Genomic DNA, 22814 nt, shown 5'->3' on the forward strand with positions numbered 1-22814 from the left:
GGGATGTCACCCAACCTCTCCAGAGAGGCATCCCATGGAATAAAGTCACTGGGAAGCCATCTCACTTGAAGTAAAAGACATCCAGGGATATCCAAACAACCATAAGCTGCAAGTCACCTCTCCCCTGTATAGACCTCATTCATCTGAAGGCGTTGCACAGAGATAGGACCTCAGGCATCTTTATTAATTGCCACGCGCTGCCTGCAGCGAGCTCAATTTTGCTCCAATCCACTTCACGCTTGCAATGAAAGAAGCAAATTTAGGCTGTGTGGGGACCCCATGCAGTGCATGGATAAATGACCCCAAGGGACCTTTTCTTTCTTTAAAAAAAAAAAGCAGCCGCCGGACACGTGTATACATCTGTCTTCGCATACCTTGTGCAGCTCTTTAGCCACGTGCCAGCCAACTTGTGCCGACCGAAGGCACTGCCTTTGCATTTTTGCCAATGCCTATATCCATGGCTGCTAGGACAATGTCTCACCGGGCAGACCTGCAGCTTCAAGGCCGCTTCCACTTCCTCATCTTCTCCTCACCATGATTTGGTTTTAGCAGCCGTGGCCTTCACCCTGGGCTTAACGTGGTGTAACAGGATCTTCTGGCAGGGGAATCTTTAGTGGCTGATAAAACCTTAACTGTTGTGAAATGAAAGCAGGTTCCCTTTGAAGTGAGCCTCGCATTACGGTTAGACGCGCTAGCCTGTATATTTTAACTACCAATAAAATGATTTATAAGCATAAAGCCCTGAACCACCTTTAAGGGGGGCGGAGGGAAGGGAAGCATTGCTAACGTCAATAGCTGGAATGCATCTTCCGTTTTTTTCGGTGGGTTATAAATAAGGGGCAGAATCAACCTGTTTAGGCCATGAAATGTCCCTTCCTCTGCAAAGGAAGATAAATCCTATCAACTCCTTTGTGGAAGGTTTCAGCGTATTTTTTTTTTTTCTTTTTTTTTTAAATCTACCATTTTTTAAGGGAAAGGGGCCTGTTTGTATCCTTCCAGCAGCCTCAGTTAGGAAACCCTGGAGGTGGCTGTGCAATTGTGAATCTTCTTTGCTGTGTTTGTGTGCTTCTTACGAACGTATTATTTATTTGGTTTACCGCAGTGCCTAGAGGCTCCCATTGTAACTGAAATCTTGCGCTAGGCTTGATACAGGAACGCCATCAGAGACAGCTTCCTTCCCAAATACCTTGTCGGCTAAATAAACCAAACAAAGGATTGGGGAAAGGGAGTGTTTCTATCCTCATTTTATAGAAAGGTTGAAGGATGCGACCCAAAGTTGAATGCAACGCACAGACTCCCACTGACTTCAAGTCAGATTTTTCTCCATTCGGGGCCATTGGACACGATACTGTACCAAGATAGTATGGTACTTCTCCAGGTCAAGAAAAAGACACAAAACTATTCAAAAGGGCAGTGGTGGTGGGGACTGAGGATCAATGCGCAGAGTGGAAGAGACTCTAGGACGATGAGGCTGCTAAGGAGAAGAGGTGGGGGTCTTGAAGGGTGGCGGGGACTGGGGCTTGTTCTGGCTAAGCGTGTAGTACAAAAAAATCAGACAGATGGGAGCAGGAGAAGAAGCAGCAAGAAGAAGAAGGTATCAGAGCAGAAATATAAGTAGGTCTGAGTTGAGACGGGTCAAATCCTGCTACGTTTGAGGACAGTGGTCCCTGATTTCAGGACAGGATGAGGGGTGTACAGCCTTCAAAGTCTAAGTGGGGGTCTTGAAACAGAAACCCAGATCCTCGCAGTGTTTGCACAGTTGTAAGCCAGTCCTGCCTCACTTGCCAACACTGCCTTGCACTTTCACTTGGAGCCTTCTTACAAGATGTGTGGTGGCGGGCACAGGAACCCCACGTGATGTAACATAATACAATGTAAATCTCTCCGAAATTGCATTCTGATCACACGTTAGCCAGCCCGACTGACAAAATCACCCAAGGGGGGACAGGACCCGTCGTGGGTAGGTTGCTGGAAAAACCTGTCCTGTCTTAGCCCGTCCCACTGCACATGTTTCTCTTAAAACTCCTAATCCAGAGTGGATTTGCCAGCATCTGGCTCTCAGTTATAAAAGGCACTTTCCCACCCTGTCCAACTTCAGGGAAGTGTCAGAATTCAAGGAGGCGGCTTTTGCTTCCTTGGAGTTCAAAGTCTCCTTCTCATCTGACTTAGGGATTCGTGATCACTTGATTGCATTTTTACCAGGAGACGATTTCCCTCCCAAATCTTTTTCATCTTCTTCTTTCCACCGGGATCATTTGAACGAGAGCTCTTCAGGATGGAGAGCTGGTGTTTTTCTTTGCATGAAGAAGGGTCATTCCTGCCCCCGTAGCTCAGCGCTGTTAATCAGACCATGCACAATCTTCTTGGCTGTTTTCAACTCTTTTGCAGAAGGAGCAAGTGATGCTAAAAGAAACGTGCCCGATAAGCACAAATGGCCACAGGTATTGTGTGCACATGTGCGAACGTGTGCGTGGAGCATAACAGGAGAAAATGACAGGTGCATCCATTTAATACAACCCAACAGGAAGCCAAATGTTAACATAATATTATCACTATTTGTTAGTTTGTGCTATTGTGTCTGGAGCCCAAGTCATGGACCAGGACTCTGTGATGCTGGGCACTATATCAACACAGAACAAAAATACTGTCCCTGCCTCAAAGAGCTTATGAAGTGTCATGGACCCTCATGCACACTTGACTCTCAGCTCTTTCTTTGACGTTGCTGACAATGCTTAGGGATGGCCACCAATAATAACAACAATAATAATACAATGTACCTTTTTTCCAAAATTCAGCTGCTGGAAATTGGGGCCTGCATTATAATCAAGAAAATACAGTAGCAGCAGTTTCTACCATTCAGGCCTCTCCCAGGTGAAAGCAAAAGTAAAGCTGCATATGCCCCAGGCAGGCTTTTCTAGCTGCTGGCTGTGAATGCCTTTTCTTTCTCCCGGGGCTCTCAAGGAAAGATCTGAATTTCCTTCATTCTGCCTTCCAAAAACAGGGCGCATCTTTTATTTGGGGCATGTCGTATGTCAGGAAATATGGTAATATACAGGGACTTTGACTAGAAAAGGTTCTGTTTGATAAAGCAGGGCATAAGCTAATCCAGAACTATTCAGGGTTAGGAAGGACTTTACATTGCAGGAGTATTATCCATCCAACAGCCCACTGACCAGTCGCCTCCTCTGACGCTGGTACTGGCTGTTACAGGATGCACGACAGCTTTCCCTACAGTTCACGACGAATGAACCCCACCCATGCTCATGCTCCATTCGTTTCTGCTTTCCATGGACATTTGTGCAATTGCATTTCATCAGTATGACACATTCAGAATGAATCGTAAGCTCCCAGGTTCAAATAGCCTTGGAAAGCAAATTTAAAACTGACTGGACTACCTGTGAGAGTCCCCACCAAAAGCCTTCGGTGAAGGATTCACGCTCATCTGGTCAAGAAGCAGAAAAAATAGCACGCGGCTTCTGTAAACACGTGACCAGAGCTGAGAGCAGCACAGCTGCAGATTAATGAGATTTGTGGAAAAACGTGATGCATATTTTCAAACATGAAATGCACGCCAGCAGTTCACAACTGGTGCACGTGCTTTCTGCAATGAGAAAGAGACATTCAGTTCTTTGGATAAGAGACCGAATATAGATTGTTATCTGTATGGCCAGAAGGCCTAGAGACCTAAAATGAGGTCAACATCACTGTGCGGTGGACTGTTTCAGCCAAAAACAAGACATGCCTTGAAAGGTTTGCACTCTGATGACACAAAACAGACATAGGATGGAAGCAGGAAGAAAGGCACGGAGAGGCAAAAACTTACCCAAAGTCATTGAGAGGCTACACAGAAGATTCAAGTTATAAGGCTCCTAGTTCAATGTCCCAACCCCAGGCTCAGTCTCAAACTTGACAAGTCACTTAGGACTTATCTGTACATCTATGCTATATTTCTATAAGGTACGGTGTGAACTGACACCATACAGACATATTGCAATGACTCCCCTGGGGAGCCTTCTCATTCTGGTGTAGAAGTACAAGTCTGGTTTCGCTTACATCTTTGGCTTAAGCCAAACTGGGGGAAAAAAATCGACTTTTATACCAGGACAAGCATCCACACAGAGAATTACACCAAAATAATTATAGTGTATTAACCAGCCCAGGATAATTGATGGCACTTTCTCATTGAGCTCCAATTTTGCAGCTTAATTCTTTGGAAAGTGCTTTGAGGTACTCAGCTGAAAGATGCTCCAGAAGCGCAAGACATTTCTATTTTGGAGGCATTTTGCATGCTCACTTTGCACTGGTGTAACTGGAGTATAAGTCTACAGAGGATCTGGTCCAGTATCTTTGTCACAGCTGCCATTAGAAGTGCATACAGAGGAAGCCCCCATAGACGTCATTAGCGGGGGCTGGATGCAAACCACGCTACGTCACATGAGCTAGCTAACTCTGCTAAATGGTAACAGCAATGAGCTCTTATCCATCTGAGTAGGTGACACGGACTTTGACAATATGTCCCTGGCCTTTGTCTTGATTGCCTCTTGATTAAAGGCCACTGGGCTGCACGGTCCCCTTCACAGCTTCATAAATGGAGACGATGGTGCTCACTCTGCACTGATGCATAACACAGGCCAGAGAACCTCACTTGATGCATCAAACACGCAGCTTCATCTTGCAACCAGCAATTCTCCCTTGCTCACTTCTTCCCCCCAGTCACCACAGCCTCACCGAGCCAACATACCCCTGCCTGCAACCCAGTCAGTCCAGTGCAATGCATTAAAAGAGAGCTGAAGAAGCATGCGTAGCCCTCCCAGCCTAAGTGACACAAACACAGCCACAGATGCAGAAGCAACAAAAAGTACCGACTGAGTAGCATTTTTTGGTCTGAAGCCCATGGAAGTGAAATCAGTGAGTTTGGACTGGGTCTTGAGTGAGGGGGGAAGCGTGCCCGGTCGTCACTCCCCGCAGGAAGGAGCGGTTTGCTTCGGCTCGCTAGAATTGGGGGATCCCGTGCCATTGTCTCATTGAGCAACTAGAAAGGCCGGCTGGAGGAATTCCACACCCCCCAGCCCCGACTGCTTTTCACTCTTGATTTTTGCTCCATTTTTTTTCTCGCCACTGTGAAATTTAATCATGTTTTCTAGCCCTTTAGGCCTCACAAAGTCCGGCAGCTGCATTCTCATCTGGCTTGAAAGCTTATCCGCATACTTCTCAACCCCAAACTGGGAAGGGCCCTGAGACCTTCTGATTGAATAAAATAAAGCAAACCCTAGAGACAGCTCAAGCTGCCCTTCCCATTGTCCAAGAGGGAGATGGCCAGTGATAAGACCCACTGGGGCAGACATACAGATTTGGGGAATCTGTCTTGAGCCTCTCACCTGGGCAGTGAGAACCCAGTTTTGCACAGGTTTATTCAAAGGCACTGTGGTTTAGACAGGCCGCAGCATGGTGCTATCCCTGGCTGCGGCGTTTATTGCAAAGACGCCGTGTGCTGGACCACAAACAGCATCGCGGCACAGAGAAGCGAGGAGACGTGCGCATTCCCTCCGGTCCAGTGCTATCTATTTAGGTTGTCTAACACAGAAGCCACGATGCTATAACCTACCTATTTATCTTCTCGAACGGCACAGCCATGTTGCTATTACAGTACTTAATCCTCCAGCGTGATCCGCATAGTTGTCAAATAACTAGGCAGGATGGTTAGCAGCACGTCTGTTTGATCGCTTCATCCTCATGAGATAGGGCATGGCTACGATTTCCCCTGTGCGAAGTGGGAAACTGAGGCCTGGGGAGGATAACTGCTTCCCCCAAGGTCACACACAGAAGCTGTGGCAGAGCAGGAGTTTGAACCAAGTCTTAGCCCAAGCAATGGGTGCTCTTCTTTCTCTTTGTATTCCTCCCGGCATCCTTTGGGGGTCATCCCACTTCAATTTTGATCGGCGGTATTGGTCTTCATAGGGATGCACCTCACCATAACTCACCTTTTCTTCGTCCCAGGTGTGGTTCAGTAACCGAAGAGCCAGGTGGCGCAAGCAGGCAGGAGCCAATCAGCTGGCAGCTTTTAATCACCTGTTGCCCGGGGGCTTTCCACCGACTGGGATGCCGACTCTGCCACCCTACCAGCTGCCGGACTCCACCTACCCAACCACCACCATTTCCCAAGGTGAGCATCAATTTAACTCCGCTGAAGCCGCCGCTGTGTGCAAATTTACCGTCTGTCAGGAGGCCAGGGATGGAAGAGGAGGCTGATATCCAGAGTTCAAGTTATTGAGGGTCTACCAGGTCAAACTGGTCTGCCCCCACTCCAGTGGTGCCTACCCCTGCATCGCAGTGTCCCGTAACTCCAGAGCCTGGCACAGACCCCCCACCCCAGAAATGGTGCAAGCACCTGCTCTGGATAAATTTAAGAAACCCTTGGATGCTGATCTTGCTGGGGTGATTGGACCCCAGCTGACTTCCTGCCCTTTGGGCAGGGGGCTGGACCCGATGATCTTGCAAGGTCCCTTCCAGCCCTGAAGTCTATGAATATATGAGTGTATAACTGTGTCTCTTCCATTTAATGGAGTAGGACAGGGCATCGTTCAAGGTGGAGACAAAGAGTGACCTTCAAAGCACAGGGAGTGAAACGCAACCAGGCAGGGGGATGTGCAAACATCTCAGCTATATTTTTCCCCCTTAAAAAACCCTTAAGAAAAGCCCCTTGCAATTGGCTCTAACCGGTGTCAAGATTTTTGCAGCAACAGCAATCACTGGCATGAAAGTAGGTTGCAATGTGGTTTAGGCAAGCAGGCAGACCAGCTCATCTTTACACACCAGCAGACTTTGGCAACTCAACAGCAGCTCCCAGCCAACCTGCCCGCTTAGAAACTGGTTCTATTTCAAACTGGTTTGCACCAGCCCTTGAGTTTGCCATTAGAGCTGGATTTGTTGAGAGGGGGCACACTGGGGGATGTCCTCAGGGACAGGACTTCAATCAAAAACCACTGGAGTCAATGGGAAGGTTCTTGTTGACACCAGTGGAGCAGGCCCTTGCAAGGACATCCACAGCTTCTGCTGGGGGAACTGCAGAGACATGCAGTAGGGACCTCGGGTCAATGAGTCATTTGGCCTTATCTCAGCTTTGTATTCCCCACGCACCTCTGTATAAAGTGAACTGCCCTCACATGTGAAAACTTGGCTGCTCTCCCTCTGCCTTCACCATCAAGCTGCATGTATTGAAGCAGTGTTGTTGGAGAAAAATTAGAAGGGAGAAGAAAGTGAGGGCCAGTGCAATTTGAGGTGACAACATGTCCGAGACAGGGAGACTAAAGGAGTCCAAATGGAAAAAAAACTTTGCCCACTGATGCCAACCCAGCTGGCAGAAAAGAGGCTGGTATTGCAAGGGAAAGACAGCTCCTGAAGTCAGGAGACAGATGCTGGCTCCTGATCTGGCAGAAGCAAATTACTGGTTTCACATCAGACCCCCGTATGGTGCTTTGGACTGTCCGCAAAATGGACACACAGGTTTTCAGATTGTGTTCGTGCAAGATCCAGGCCTGAATACGCCCGGCCCCTTCAGGTCAAGAGCGAGGTTCATTGATGGAGGTCAGAGGGGAGCTCAGGACAGGAGTGCAGGGGTTTCGGGTCACACCTGAAATGCATGGACACAGCAGAGAGCAACGCTGGCATGTCAGCAGGTGCTACCGGCCAGGGCTGCAGCATATTGGTTGAGCTGTGACAGTCCCAAGACCAGAGTGGTAGGATTGAGATGCACCAGTGGAGGTGCATGCATGATCCTGGCCAGGTTACCCATTCCTCACTGTCCCATGATGATTGCTTTCCCTCATCACTTGGGGAAAACTGAGGAACAAAGGAAGACTAAGGAACTGAGGAAACTATATGGAAAGGCCTTTCAGGTCAGTGCCATCTCCTGATTCTCCTCACTCTCATCCTCACTGCAGCTGATGGGGTGGCCTCCCCTGGGCTGGTCCGCAGCGCCTGGTGAGACAAAGATGGTGCATTGTCTCTCGAGGTGGGAGAATTTTAGTCAGAGAATATTGCAAGGCAAGGATGTCTTAGGGCGATAACTTTTATTGGACCAACAGCATAGTTGAGATAATGTTAGACAAGCGTTTGAATGCAAGGCATTCCTCATCAAGTCCCTTGTAACGCTATACCCAAATATGCAGTCGGTCCAATAAAAGATATCACCCTCTCTTGCTTCTTGCATAATTACTGAGCTATCATGGTTACCACATCACTCGAACACGACCATTCAGAGAATAACAGTTCACTGAAAAATGTGGATATGGTCATCCCAAAACTGTTTGAAAATTCGAACTGGAATAGCCAGATACTTTTTGGTTGGAAAAAAAATTGGTTGGAACTTTTTTGGTTGGGAAAAAAGTGTCATGGGCTCAATTGATGATGCCCCTTTTTAACCAGTAGCAATGGGGGTAGAGCACTCGCCCAAAACCCGTGGCACGGGATGCTATCAACCTCTCCTGTTGATGCTGGTCCACTCTACAAAAAACAATGCAGAAATGAGCTGGGATGGAAACTGGGGTGCTGCCTCCCAGGGTATGTCCAGGCCCACAGATTGAAGAGTCTTCTCTGCATCCAGTCCCATTTAGTCTGGTGGGTAGGACACTGCCTTAGAGGTGGTAGCACAAGGAACAAACCCCCTCTTTGCTTGGTTTTAAATTCTGTTGAATCCAAACCGAATGGTCTGGATGAAGCCACAAGATACCAGTCATGTAAATGCCGGACCTCAGGAATACTTAGCTCTGGGCGGTTTCTTTGCAGATGGGGGCAGCACCGTGCACAGACCCCAGCCCCTGCCACCGTCCACCATGCACCAGGGAGGACTTGCAGCTGCTGCTGCGGCTGACACCAGTTCTGCCTACGGGGCTCGACACAGCTTCTCCAGCTACTCGGACAGCTTCATGAATGCCGCGGCGCCTGCCAATCACATGAACCCTGTCAGCAACGGCCTCTCTCCACAGGTATGTGGCCTTCTTCCATTCCTCGTCCGTGAGCCAGGAACGTTTGCTCAGCCCAGACCCTTGGAGAGGTCACACTTTATGCCCCTGCCATCCACTATCAGAGTCTTTATCACACCCTTTCTGAGAGGGCTCAATCAGCTGGTCAATCTGTCCCTCTATGATCTACCTATCCTGAGATCACCACCGTAGCAATCTGTGTCTCTGCACCCCTTAGCAAAGCCCAGATCCTTGCTGGAGATGTCACGGTCGATTCCCAGATAGCTAGAGATTGGCTTGAACCTCCCAGTTCAGGGCTGGCTGAAGCCAAAGGGGGTTCCTTGTTAGAGGAGGGCCCATCTGTGGAGTCCCTATACCAGTCTGGGTACAAATTCAGAGACAGTCGGGCCTGGGGTTTCGTATCATTTTCTGCGTAGAAGTAACCTTGATGCGGTTGAGTCTGTTGGCAACCCTCTCCTGGGACAGAATAAGAAGAGTTGGTGGTCTGAGAAAGAGAAAACATATGTTCCAGACATTCAAGGGGAAGAATAGAGCGCATGGGTTTTACATTTCCCAGGGCAAATGCACCCCTGATGTGACCCCCTTGCCTTGCTTCCGAACTCCCTCCCCGAGCTCAGAATAGAGCATAGGGCTTCTAGCGCCCAGTCCCGTGCACCAACCGTTCAACTCAGCTGCCTCCCTAAAAAAGCAGCTGTCCTGGTCTTTTTCTGGATGTCTTTGGGAGAGGAGCATGCAGGCACAGGCTGCCACGCGCTGCAGGTGACAGAGAAATGACTCTGGACAGCGTGTCACCGCTCGCTGCTGAACCGCCGTCCGTTCTGCAGAAACCAGACAGCGTCTGGTCATGAGGGGGGTTGGACCAAAGCTTCATAGGGCTAGATCCTCAGTTGGTGAGCTCCACTGACGTCAATGGAGTTATAAGGATTTACACCAGCTGGGAATTTGGCCCACAGTCTCCCCTTGCTACATCTGCAACATCAGCTCTAATTTTCTGTCAGTCCAGCATCCCCTCATCCTCGTCAGCTGGAACATTTGCTTCTCTCCTTGTCTTGGAGGACAGAGTTGGGTTGACTTTTAGATGCAATGCAACATTTACCATGTGTTTAATAGTTATGGCAATGACTCATGTAAGAGGAGGATCCCAAAGTGCTTTACACCCACTATGCTTCCACCCACCAGTGAAATACAATTACATATGTGGTGAAATGGGGCATGCGGTTGAGTGTTCAACAGCACCATTCAAAAGCACCAAAGGTCAGAAACATGGGAAACGGCTTGCAGAATTTAGGTAGGCATTTGAAATGCAAAGACTGGAATTGTTTAGTGAGAGAAAAATAAGAAGGGACATTGCAACCATGTGCAAGTATGCAAAAACAAGGGGATAGTCAGTGAAACGGAGAGGGAAAACCTTCAAAAGGCCATGCTTTGTATGCAATACATCATTAACAGAGCCAGTCATAAAACTGTCAAGGAAGCCATTTGCCACGAGAAAATGCAGATTCGGGAGAAAACAAAATGCTTTGCAAAAGCACACCGGTTTTGCTAAAATTTCACGTTGAGAAAAAATGGTGATAAATGGTGTAAATGGTTCTGACAGTGTAAAGTGATCCTGCTTTGACGGTTTGGGAACAAGATATTTTGATTTTTTTTGCCATGAAATGACAGTTCATTTCCATTGGTCATTATCCTGTAGGTTGTATCTCATCGTGCGAATTTTAACAAAATCCAAAGGAAATGTTGCCTTCAACCCTAAAATGATTTTTTTTTTTGGAATTTTCCATTATAGATTAATTTGAAAATGGGAGGATGTTGGCCATTGTGGTCCCCCTGCTTTACCTGTGTCAGGTTAGGGTGCTATGCCTTGTGTTGCACCTGGGTTGACCGTGGTTTTGTTGAGAGGGTAGACAATGGATTTGTATGGGATGGTTTGGATTGGGATGATCAGGCCCAGGCAAGGGTTGGGCTAGATGGCTTCCGAGGTCCCTTCCAGCCCCACTCCTCTACGATTATAGAGGAGTCCCTTCCCACACTTGAGTTTCTTTATGTGGCCCAGCTCTAAGTAACCTGTGGTGCCCACTGCCACAAGTTATTACTGATTTCAATGAAGCGGGACAATTTGCACCAGCTGAAGACCCACCTCAGATGAGGGTAGCTCAAGAGATGCATCCATAAAGTCTGCATAGTGGACCCTCTGTGCATCGGCATATAAAGGATGGATAATGGCGGGATGTCATGTAACACATATCAGTTCATTAACCTGATCTAAGAATCGCTGCATCACTCACAAGAAGCCATCCTGTGCGAGCTGAGAGCAGGTCATCCCAAAGACATGCTAGTACAATTTTTACTCCCCGTCACACCGTAACTTCTCGTGTTTCCATTCGATTTCTTCTGGGGCCGTGGGTGGGGAGACCTACTTTCCAAAAGTTTTTTTAAAACATCGTCGACATCAATATCCAACTCTTACCTAGTGTTTTTCATGTTGAAGTCCCACCTCGACATCAGTGCCATTTGGGGATGGCTCGATTATGACACGTGCCCAATACTGCGAGTACTCTCCCTATGTCCCTCTCGCTCTTCATATCCTTTCTCTTATAAAGCCAGACCATTTTAGCATCATGGAGCTGACTGGCCGGGCCCAAAAGGTATCTTAACTCCTGTATTTTAGAAAGACCTACAATTTAGAGCTAATCAAAAATGACAAATACTTTTGCATGAAAAACTTTCAAATGTTTCAAAGTAGTTTTGACTGCCGCAGGGCTCCAAAACAGAATATTTTTCATTTATCTGAACTTCCACTTAAAATATTAGGTTGAAAAATATGTCTCTTTTTCCAGTTTTCTTACCCCTGCTTTTATTTTTAGTTTTCTCCCCTTGCTACTGAAAAAAATAAAAACAGCAGAGGGCAGAGGAGACTAGAGAAAAGAAAGAAATATAATAAAAAGGCTTTTTTTTTAATTTTTCCAGTTTTCGAGGCAGGGGGAAATAAGGAGAGGGGGAAAGGGAAAGTTTCCCATTTCAAAAACATACCATTTTCTTTAACCAAAAAAGTTTTCAGTTTAGAAATTTCCCAAAGATCTGTTAAAATGCCTGAAATATGTTTCCCTGGTCAGAATAACACCATGATTACAAGGTCTGCGAGCTCATGCTCTGTCCGAGTCACAGTGGAAAGGGGCAGCTCTTCTAAATCTCCTATTTCTAGCTTGCTGCTTTTTCCCAGTGCAGGCTGGATATTGCCTCCATCATTATAATTGTGTGAGGGGAATGAGGAAGCATTTCTCTGAAACGTGAGTAAAAAAAAAATAGCAAGTGACCGTATTTGTCCGCAGGACCGAGGCGTGAGCAGACCCCTGAGAGCAGCAGGCAGCGAGCAGGTTAGATGGTGCAGGGTACATGGTAAATGAATGCAGTCGAGCGTGTGCCTCTCTGATTCATCCCAGGGATGTATGTGGTGGTGATATAAGCTGCACGAGCATTTGGTAAAAAAGTTTGCTGTGTGATTTCCACGCAGCTCAGGTTGAGCCTGTGAAGGCTGCGTGCGCTCACTACTAGACGAGACCTCCCCAATGAATCCCAGCCCTTCCCGTAGATTCAAGCATGGATGTAACCCACCAAAGAATCAATTCTTCCAGTGTTCACCCAAATGACCCTACCCCCAAGCCCGGTGGCCAAAATGGGGCCCTGAAATGATAAAAGCATAGAGATACAGAAAAGGGTAGAGTCCACGATCTTGCAGACCTGAATAAAGGGACATTTATGCTACCAGGAGGGCACCCACTGATGCTGCCAGGGTGATTGCCATTTCCTACCCTGCCAATGAGACCCAGTAGTTGCTTCTTAAGATATCTGCTCATAAACTCATCCTTATTTTGTAATGCCAAAGCTGTTTTAGGTTCATAGATGTCAGGGGCTGAAAGGGACCTTACAGATCATCAGGTCCCACCCCCCCGGTTCTGCTTCTCCTTGTTCTTCAGAGCCCTGGACAGGTAGACTCAAGACTTAACTGAGGCTTCTGGCTTCACAGAAGGAGAAATACAAGAAGTAGTCCCAGTAACATGAATAAAATTGCTTCGATGCCTTCTTAAAATAGCATACCTCATGGGAGGAGGTGGGAGGAAGCTTGAGTTGGTGCCTATTTTGGGTGCCCGGGGATGCTCCGAGTTGGTGCCTGGTGATGCTGTGGGTTGGTGCCAGGGGTTGCTCTGCATAACTTATAGGTAACATAGCCGTGCAAGTACACCTCTACAGATAAAACCATCCCATCTCATCCATCTGTCTGTCTAGCTTTGCTGTCTGGCCCTTGTCCGAGGGAGTAAATATCCAATTCAAAGAGGTGCTTAGAAGACTGAAAAAAAAAGTAGAGGTTAAAAGTGAGGGTGATTTATCTGGTTTCATCCCTGGGCAGCAGCAGGAGGGAGATTTCTTGGCTGTTTAGGGAGGGGGACTGGACCCTGAAGTACATCAAGAGCTCTCCGCGTTTGGTGCTACGTGGCGCACTATCCAGTTACCCCTGGATTGGGTGTCCCAGCCAGAGCCCACCAGACGGGGCTGGTGCTGGCAGCTGAAATTCTAGAGGAGGGGCATGGTATTTCCATTCTCACAAAAGAGAAGGGGGATTAGGTTTGGCCTCTGCAGGCTTGATCCCCCTCAGACAGCAGGAGCAGACTCTGCTGAGAGTCTTGCCCTGGGCCTGCGTGGGAAATGGGAGCTCTTTGTGTTTGTTTTTTCTTTGCATGCTGCGTTTCAATGCTTTTGGAAGCAAGCGACTACTGAAGGGCTGCACTATCTCTAAAATATCCTAATACTCCATCATAGCACCCCATGCTATTCCCATCCTGCCCTCTCATGGTCCTGATGCATTGCAAAGCCTTTTGCCAGTCCAGCTCTGGTCTTGGGAGCTCCTGCTATTCCAGTCCTGGGGGCCTACACAACTGCCAGCACACCTCAGTGCTCCTGGCAGAGCATCCCTGCAGTGCCGACTTTGGGCCATCCAGAGGGGGACTGCTGTGCTGTCCTGACCCATGGCATCCCTTGGTGTTCAGCCCCCGCAAGCTCCTAATCACGGGTCTCTCAGTGTCTTCTCTTGGAGCGTCTCCTGCTATTTCCATCCTGAACCTCTCATAAGCAGACCCTCGACCTGTTAGGGGCTCCCCTTTTTCCCTGTCCCATAGATGGAGACTGGATTGAGACCTCAGACCTTGTTTTGCGTGTGACTGTCCACATACAAACATGGACCTCGGTTGTCCTGAATAGATAGGGCACTCCCGAGCATCATAACCCAGGCCCTAAGCCATACCCCATCCTGATCCTCCTTGCCAGAGCTAACGGTAACTGGAGAACTTATTTGTGCTGGTTTCATGCCTCGAGAGCCTTTACATGAGAGGGGCGGCTAATGGTCTTGCTCTAAGGACTGTCTGGACAAGAAACTTAACATCCTGAGCTAGCCAGCTGCAAACAGACGAGTCACCATCGCACATCTGTCCAAGGAGGCTCGGTGGCTACTGCACTCCTCCATCAGCTAGGAAAAACTCAGGACCAGAGATCTAAATCTTTACAAATTAGGTGCCCATCCATTTCCAGAAGTTGCACTTCTAACTGCGGCTGTCGGTGATTCTCTTGGGCTGGGTCCGTGATTTTTGGCTTCTTTTGCTGGGCAGATTGAAATGTTAATCAGATGCCTGAGCAAAACCCAGCAAGGTGGAGAAGAGGAGGAGAGTCAGCTCTAGAGAGAGACTCAGATCAAGTGAAAAAAAACAACCCTGGAGAAATTGGGCTTCAGACCCTGACAGCCGGGCTCACCACCTTGCCAGTTCTCAAACACCGGAGCAGGCGCTGGCTGAAAAAGAGGTGGGAAAGGTTTCCTGTATCAACTTCCAACATTTTCAAATCAACTTCTGTCTTTTAAAAGAAATGATTCCACATTTAGTTGAAAATTTTCATGGAAACCTGTTTTTGTGAATTTTCCTTTCTCTTTCATCACCTCCTTTCCCCCTCCTTTTAAATGTGTCCTTTTTTTTTTTCTTTTTCTGACTTGCTGAAAAAACGGGAGAGTGGGAGAAAAAAATGAAAACCCATAAACCTCAGCAACAGACCCAAACCGACCAAAACCCAAGATAAGGCCACTTTTTCTTTGCTTTTGATTTCTTAAAAGAAAAAGAACCATTGGGGGAAACTCCCCCAAATTTTTCCTAGCTCTTTATTTTATTTTTTTCTTTTGAAAAGGCCATTTTTTCAATGCAGTAAAATTCTGGCATGTTGACCGTGTCTGTTTATAACAAATCAAGGAACTAAGTCCTCTATTGTGCAAATTTAGGCCCACAAACTTTACGCTGTGAGCAAAGTTAGAAGATCAAATTCAAGATCTTCTGTTCCAAAATTCAAAGTCCAGTTAAACGAGGACACATACCCTTAGCTGTTATCAATACTACTGTTAGAGCACAAAGATGGACAGTGTTGAATCTACCTATGAAAGGAGACAGTTCATTACAATTACCACCGATCTCCAAGTAAGTAGGGAAGCAGGTTCCCTTTTCCTCGTAGCCAAAGCAGAGGAAGGGATCGCAGGGTTGCTGCCTTCCAGGCAAGACATAAATCTGAGTCTCCAACCCATTGTGATCACGGGAGATTTCCATGGTGCTTTTCAAAGGGCTTTGACCTTGTGTTCTGCCTGAACTTCAGCTCAGGTAATTAGTGTCCATCTGTTTAAGTGCCTTAGTAGCTTCAGTTGGATATTGTAGTAAAATCCCCACCACGTTGTCAACACTGGGCCCCTACACAACATGTCGCTGCCATTCAGTGATGGTTGAAGTCCTTGAAATGTAGCACTTTGGGGTCTTTTGTGGCAGAAGCAGCAATTACGATGTAAGGGACTCTTCAGTTATTGCAAATGTGAATGCCTTCGTTACAGCTCCACTGAGCGCACGCTATGCACGCTAACCGGGATGGTTTGCTAGCTTGTAGGCTGTTGAGTCTGCAAGGTAGGGGAGCATTTGCTGTCCTCATCCATCTGCCTTTGATGCTATATAAACATCCCCATAGCATCTGAGTAGCTAAAGTGAGGAATATAAGGCATTTGATGATTTACAATTGCAGCATTTATTTGGACCCACTCGCACAGTGTGCTGTCATGAAACGATGTCTGCCCTACCTGCTATGTCTGAGCCCATTAAAACATCCTGCAAGCCAACAGTGTCACCCCATGACCAAGTCAAGCCCAAGCAATATCAGGAGCTTCAGGACACACCACCCCCTATATGTTGCTTTTATTCTCTACAGATTTGGGCTAGCTTTTACTCCATGAGCCAAATTCACCCCTACAACATCAGCGCAAGGTGGCTAGAGACCCATGGTCGGGGAATCCAGTTCCATTATTTGTGTGCTTGCCACCTTTTCCTTATGGGGTTACGTGGGAACCGACCCACTGTCTCTTGCCCTTCCAAAAAGCAAGCGGTCTGGTCATGCCTGCCCTCATCCGGATTTCTTCTGCTCCTTCCTTTCGAGCATCCGACTTATTTTGAATAAGTCAGTGCCTCAAGGTGACCCTTGCAGATCGTGCCAGGCAGCGCGGCCACTTGAATTTCCTTTTGTTGCTTTTCGTCTTGTAAAGGGGCCTCCTGCAAGCCGCCTCGTGCTAAGGTCATCTCTCTCATAGCAGGCTGAAGAAGCAAAGGGACATGGGGCAACGGATGCAGAGTGAAAGGGAACCTCAGGCAAGCTGGCAGCTTTCCTTGGGCATCATTTGTCAGCAGCACAGACGCCCACTTGGTTGAGCAAGTGATGCTTTCCTCAGCCCAAATACACACCTCTCCTTGGAGCTCTTCCAAAATTGTTCTGCTTGATGCTTCATCCCACTTGCCTGAAGTTTCTGCCCTACTGCCCCGTGCCCATTGCTGCCTGTGTCCCCTCCCACTTCAGCCCTCAGCAAAAACTTCTCTTGACTTCAATGGCACAGGATCAGGCCCGATCATCGCCCACCTGCATCCCGGTTGGACCCATGCCGATGCAGCCAAAGGATGGGTGTAGCTGGCCGAGCCCCCTCCCGGGAAGCCTGGCATTTGGGAGAGGTGAGGCACCGGCTGGCAAGGCGGGGGGGGCCGCGCAGGGTCTAGCGCCAGAGACAGCGCTCGCTCGCTCGTTCACTGACACGGATCCTTTCCGTCTGGTTCCTTTTCTCTTTTTGTCGGAGACACTGTGCCTATAATAGGCATTTAAAATGAGTCTTGCTGGGCCGGGGGAGGGGAGGGGAAGACGGGGGGCGGGGGGGGGAGGGGGCGAGATTTGGAGGGGGGGAAAGGGGGGTTTAAATAGCAAAGAATTAGGAAAAAAAAATCTGATGCAAATCACTAGTAGAGAGAAAATTATGTGCAATTACCCAAGCGATACTGGGCAGCCTTGCCCACCCCAACCAACAAGATCTCATTAACAAGCAGAAAATAAGATTGAAATGGTGTGTAAAAGAGCTGAAAAATGAATTTGAATGCTGCATTTGTCCACAATTACCCCCTCGTTCACACATATTTTATTGCAATTTTTTTATTATTCTTAATCTTTCCATCCCTCAAAGCAGATTGGGAACATCCTGGCATTACAGTTGCTGAGGGAGGAAGCATTAAGGATTTCCCGTTTCCCTGAAAGGAGACCCTTCTCCCGCTCGCATGTTAAAGGGTTGGTTTTGGACGGATAAGGATTCATTTCTCGGGCTTATCTTAGTGTAGAAACATGTTCTTTTAATATTCTTTCGCCTCTGATGCTCGTCGGTGCTATCCCACGCCGCCCGTTCTTCCCTGTTTTTCTCCTGATTCCCTTAAGATCCCTTTTCCACCTCTCTCGTCTCATCCCCTTTCTTCACACTGTCTTTCCCCTTCTGTTCTTCCATGCTGCGTGCTAATCTCACCCTTTCCCGTGCTACCCTTCCTTCAGCTCTCTTTTCTACCCCCTTGGAGCTGCACTGCCTTTGCAGCCCCCCTCCCCTCCATCCCTCCAATCCATTACCCAGCTTTGAATCCACTCCGGAGACCCCCTACGCTGCTGTTATGCCCGGCATTTATCTCCTGCGTCTCTGGGGGATCATTTCTCTCCTGGAGTAGCCGAGGTTACTACGATGCACTGGTCATAACACACCTGGCACCGTCCACCAGACCCTTGAAAAGCCCCTCTTTTTTTTTCTTTCTGCATTTTCCCAGCAACAGGAGCATGTGCAAGTCCCATCAAGACCTTGCACTTTTTGGAGCAGGAGTGTGCACGGGTGATAAAATCAACGTCTTTTTTTTTTGACAGCGGGAGGGGAATGGAAGCTCCTATTTTCCTTCTTGGAGAGACGGGCTTTACTGAGATCCCGTTGGCGTTTGCCCTTGCTTGGTATCAAATACAGCTCTGTCTCTGTAAACTTTTAACCTACATGGCCCTGGCACGCTGGTATTTTTTTTTCCACTAAAGTTTTTTACCAAACAAAGCCATCTGCTCTTGTCAATTAGACGCCTCGGCTACAGGCAACAGGAAAAGGGGCGAATGGAACATTTTTCTCATGTGAAAATAGACATGTATTTATTTGCCTGATTTCTAATGACTTGGTTTCTAGGGGCAAAAGAAGTGGCAGGGGGGAGAAAGGAATTCACACGTGGCGGGGCTGAGACACTGGTACAGCCCACTGCCGGTTTTCTTTCAATCTTTCCCATACAGTGAAAGCATTTATACTATTTATTTATACATATATCTATACCTATTTATACATAGGTCTATTTGGTGCTATTACATCTTTCCAAGCAATGTATGTGCCTTGCAGTAATGATGGCCCCCAGTCCTGCCAAAAGTTGCACACACAAGTAAAGTTACAGCACACGAACAAATGCAGGCAACAGCATATGCAAGATCTGGCTCAGTACGTCCTCTTGCAAGAAAGTATAGGTATGAAAGTACAGTTGAGATTTCAATAGCTATCTTTGCTACCCAATTCTGATTGGAAATGAATCAGAAACCAATGAGACCTGGGTGCCTAAATCCCATAGGCAGTTTGGAGAATCCCGGAATACATTCCAAATTATGCAGACTACACTTTAAACATTATCTGGATAACGCATATGTACATTCATATGTATGTGTCCTAAGCCCCATTTCTACTGTGCTGGAAGCACAGAGAGACCTGAATGCCTTACAGTAAATGAGAATCAGCCATGGGTGCATTAGTCAAGATGATCTTGAGATAGACAGGTATTAGGGTCACTGTTTCAGAGAAAAGAAGGCCAGAGTCTGAATCACTGAAGTCAGTGGAAGCTTTTCCATTGACTTGAATAGGCACAGAATTGGTCCCAGGATGCCAGTGTTACATGTAAGCCCACATACCAAATGAATGCAAAATGAAAAACACCAAGGGAAAAAGGGAACAAGAGAAAGAAAAATGAGGACTGGGAAGGAAGGAAGGAAGGAGGTAAAAACAGAAAGCAGGAATAGAGAGGGGAAAAAAGGAGCAGGTCTTGGGCACACACCTCCTGTGCCCTTAACTGAGCAAAAAATAGAGAGCCTGTAGCTTAATATGCAGAGCTCTGGCTTACACAGATATTCATAAATGGCCTAATGCATTTAAATCATCCCCCATATACTTGTGTTTTAGGAGATGTCCATTTGTGATAGGAAATCGAGGGAAGAGATGCATGATCCTGCAACTACAGCTAGCATGGCATGTGTATGGTCTATAATCCACACTGAAATCTAGGCAAGAACTGCGGTGGTTTTTTTTTTTTTTCTTTTCCCCCTTGTAAGCTGACTTATTCAAAGTCGGTCTCCTCTGGGTTTTGTCTCTTCTCAGCACTGGGGTGGTTAAGAATGATTGAGCCCCTGACTTGGCTGGGAGACACGGACTTGGAGAATTCAAATGTAATCATAAAGAATGATTAATAAGGGAACTCGAGACAAGGCAGGCAGGGCAGATAGAGGAAGAGAAAATGAGAGATTAGCAATTAATACAGAAGCCAGACTGGTGACAGGCATTTTCTGAGCGACCTTTGGAATTCAGAGGCGAGCGTTTTGCAGCGTGCTTTGGAGAGCTGCAATAACCCAGGGACTTGGGAGCTGGTGCCGAGATGGGAAACGAATCAAAGAGACCACAACAGAGAAAGGCAGCCCTGGAATGAGGCATCCAAGATGCAGGGAAGCTAAAAGGGAAAGAGCAATAAGATAAATAGACTATATCTATTCCCTTGTGCGTGTTCAGGCTGTGAAAGGAGCCCCACTGGTGATGCCCTTCCCAGGGGACCTAGTCATATCCCCATCCCACCTCCCCTTGTTCAAAGAGGCCCTGATGCCGAGTGCTTGGAAACAGGTGTGCGTGCCTGAGGAGGGAGAGGGCAGCAGGGTTGAGCCCCGGGGTGAGGGCGGTAGGCAGTAGGTGAGGGCGGTGAGTCGTTTTCCCCTCCGAACCCCAAACCTCCTATGCCTTATCAAGTGTCTTTTAACAGTGGATGACCTGAGCCCTTTCCGCAGAGCCTCCAGGTACAGACAAGGGGAGGAAGGACAGGTTAGCGACAGCAGGGCACTGAGACCCCGATATAGGACACGGGTCTGCTCGACTCTGCGCCCCACTCTCCCTGCTTGCAAGCAAGGGGTTGCCCTGCCGTACGTCGCGGATTTGTTGCGACGATTAGTATGTTGATGATTGCGAGTTGTAATGAGGGCCACGTAAGTACCCCTGGCGCTTGGTGGCCTCTTGCGGTGATGGCCATGGACATACCCCTCCGGCCCCACTACTCCTGCACTTGTGATGCCCCTCCTCATGGGACACAGCCACATTTGGGTATCCTGGGTGGCAGAGAGCTGCACAAGCCGGGCAGGGGTGGATGTGTGTGGCATCAGGCTTTTGAATGTTAGAAATGGTTGGCATGTTGCGCTCTTCCCGTGGGTGGTTTGGAGGGCCTGGCTGGGTTATCCATCTGAGCATTACAGCAGGGCTGGACATGCGGTGTAGCTCTTCCCATGTTATGGGGGGACTGTGCCAGCATCTGTAGGGCACAGAGGGCAGGGAGGAGGAGTGGTCCAGCTTTCTGAGCATAACCTGGGCAGCCATGCCCAGAGGAGGGCAGGCAGAGGGCCGGGCGGTATCTTTCTGGGTAGCAGAAAGCCCTGCAGCAAGCAGTGTGCATGCAACAGGGCCCCATCCCTGCTCTTCCTCCACACAGGCATGCCAGAGATCAATGGATCAAAAACCCTAGCAGGAGCAGGGGCGGGCAACAAGGAAATGGATCAAAACGTGTGGAAGCTCTCAGCTGCCTCGATAAGCCCCAGCCAGGCCGTAAGCCTATCCGGCACCGAGGAGAAGGGGAAACTTAGCCGCGGAGACTAAGGAATCACAAACCACACAGGGAAAGGGCAGCGAAGGGGGGATCGCATCTGGCTAAGCAGCGAGAGGCAGATCCGGGGGGGCGCTCCTGCAGGGAAATGAAAAAGGGTAGGAGGATGCAGCAGCTCCTTGGAGCTCACCCAGCTTCACGAGGCACTGGACGAAGGGCTTGAGAGCCCGAGTGTGGCTCCGATCTCCACCTGGAAACCAGTGCCTGCGGGGAAGGGAGCCCCTTCGCCCACTAGGCTTGCTCAGGGAGGCACCACCGCAAGGGCGGTGCCCCCCCTCCAGCGTGGGCTGCAGTGCGGGGCTGTGTGCTGCGCCGGCTCCGGCTCCGGCTCCGGCTCCGGCTCCGGCTCCGGCTCGGAGAAGGGATCAGAAGTTGCAGAGCGCGCTGGGCGCCGCGGCTTTGATCCATGTCCCGAGGCCGGCTTGACAGCGGGGAGAGCGCGGAGACACGACGAGGCAGTCAAAGCGATTCCCGACAACTGTCTCCTTGCGATAAGGACGCGCTCTGTGTCTTGGGTGTTTTTTTTTTTTTTTTATTTAATACCTCCGCTCTCCGTTCCCGTAAGAAGCCGAGTTGCTTTCAAGCAGCGGAGGCGGGAGCAGCCGGCTGCACGAGGCCTGGATGGGGCTTCATCTCCTCTCCCCACAAACACTTTTCACTACCAGACAGAGAAAAGCCCCTCCAAGGTGCAGATCCCCCCTCCACACACCCGCACTTTCCATGCTGCTGAGTGGGATGAGTTTGCCAGGGCTCAGCCAGCACTGATCCACACCGAGGAGCAGCAGACAGCAGGGCCCAAGCCAGATCCAGCTGCAAAGGCAGCCCCCTGCCTGGCGGGGCTGTCCCGGGATCAGCCCGGGGCTGGAAACCCACCTGCAATTGTCCCACGCTGGGAAGAGTGTGCATGCAGCTACCGCGCTGTGCCCAGCGGGAAGGGGCTGGAGCTGGGCAGGGCAAAACAGAGCCCGGGGAGGGTGGCTCAGGGTGTTTCCCTGCCCTGTAAAGAGAGCTGCTGCTGGGCTGGAGCTGAGCCTGCAAAGACGAGGCTCCCCAGCTCCTGCCGCCGATGGGGTTGGGGTTTCTGAAGGGGGAAACAAGAAGGAGGAGAAGGTAGCAGCAATTCCCAGTATCCCCAGTTGCAAAAGCCTTGGCCAACATCTTCTGCCTTTGCTTTCCGCCACGGATGGCCTCTGGGAGCTCGGCCCGGTTGTGACGCTGGCAGCACTCCTGCACTCTTCGCAATCGCGTCCCCGTCAGCCAAGTATCGCGTCTCTTCCCCAGCTGGGCGCTCACTTAGGCCCCGCTCCTGATCTCGTGTAGCGTGTCGGCTGGCTGCTGCGCTGCGCAGAGCCGCATCCAGCACCGCCGCTCGTTAGCTCTTGGAGCCAAGGGTCTGCGTTCGCTGGTGTTTGTAGGGGGCCTGTCCCCCCTTGGAGCCTCTGGGCACCTTGGTAAGAAAGACAATATCATCTGACAGTTTGGGCCGACCGGTGGC

General features: G+C 49.0%; 1 protein-coding gene across 3 annotated transcripts in view; it reads left to right on the forward strand.

Annotated features, from left to right (window-relative positions):
* Positions 1-22814, forward strand: part of PAX7 (paired box 7) — a 131470-nt gene that overhangs the window by 68053 nt on the left and 40603 nt on the right. For all 3 annotated transcript variants that reach the window (XM_090024005.1, XM_090024007.1, XM_090024006.1), the window contains exons 6-7: positions 5998-6163; positions 8785-8984. In XM_090024005.1, the coding sequence (XP_089880131.1) occupies positions 5998-6163; positions 8785-8984 (366 nt within the window). The remainder of the gene's footprint in view (positions 1-5997; positions 6164-8784; positions 8985-22814) is intronic.

This window comes from Crocodylus siamensis, chromosome 12, assembly GCF_052110815.1.
Source record: "Crocodylus siamensis isolate JL-2025a chromosome 12, ASM5211081v1, whole genome shotgun sequence".
NCBI lineage: Eukaryota > Metazoa > Chordata > Crocodylia > Crocodylidae > Crocodylus > Crocodylus siamensis.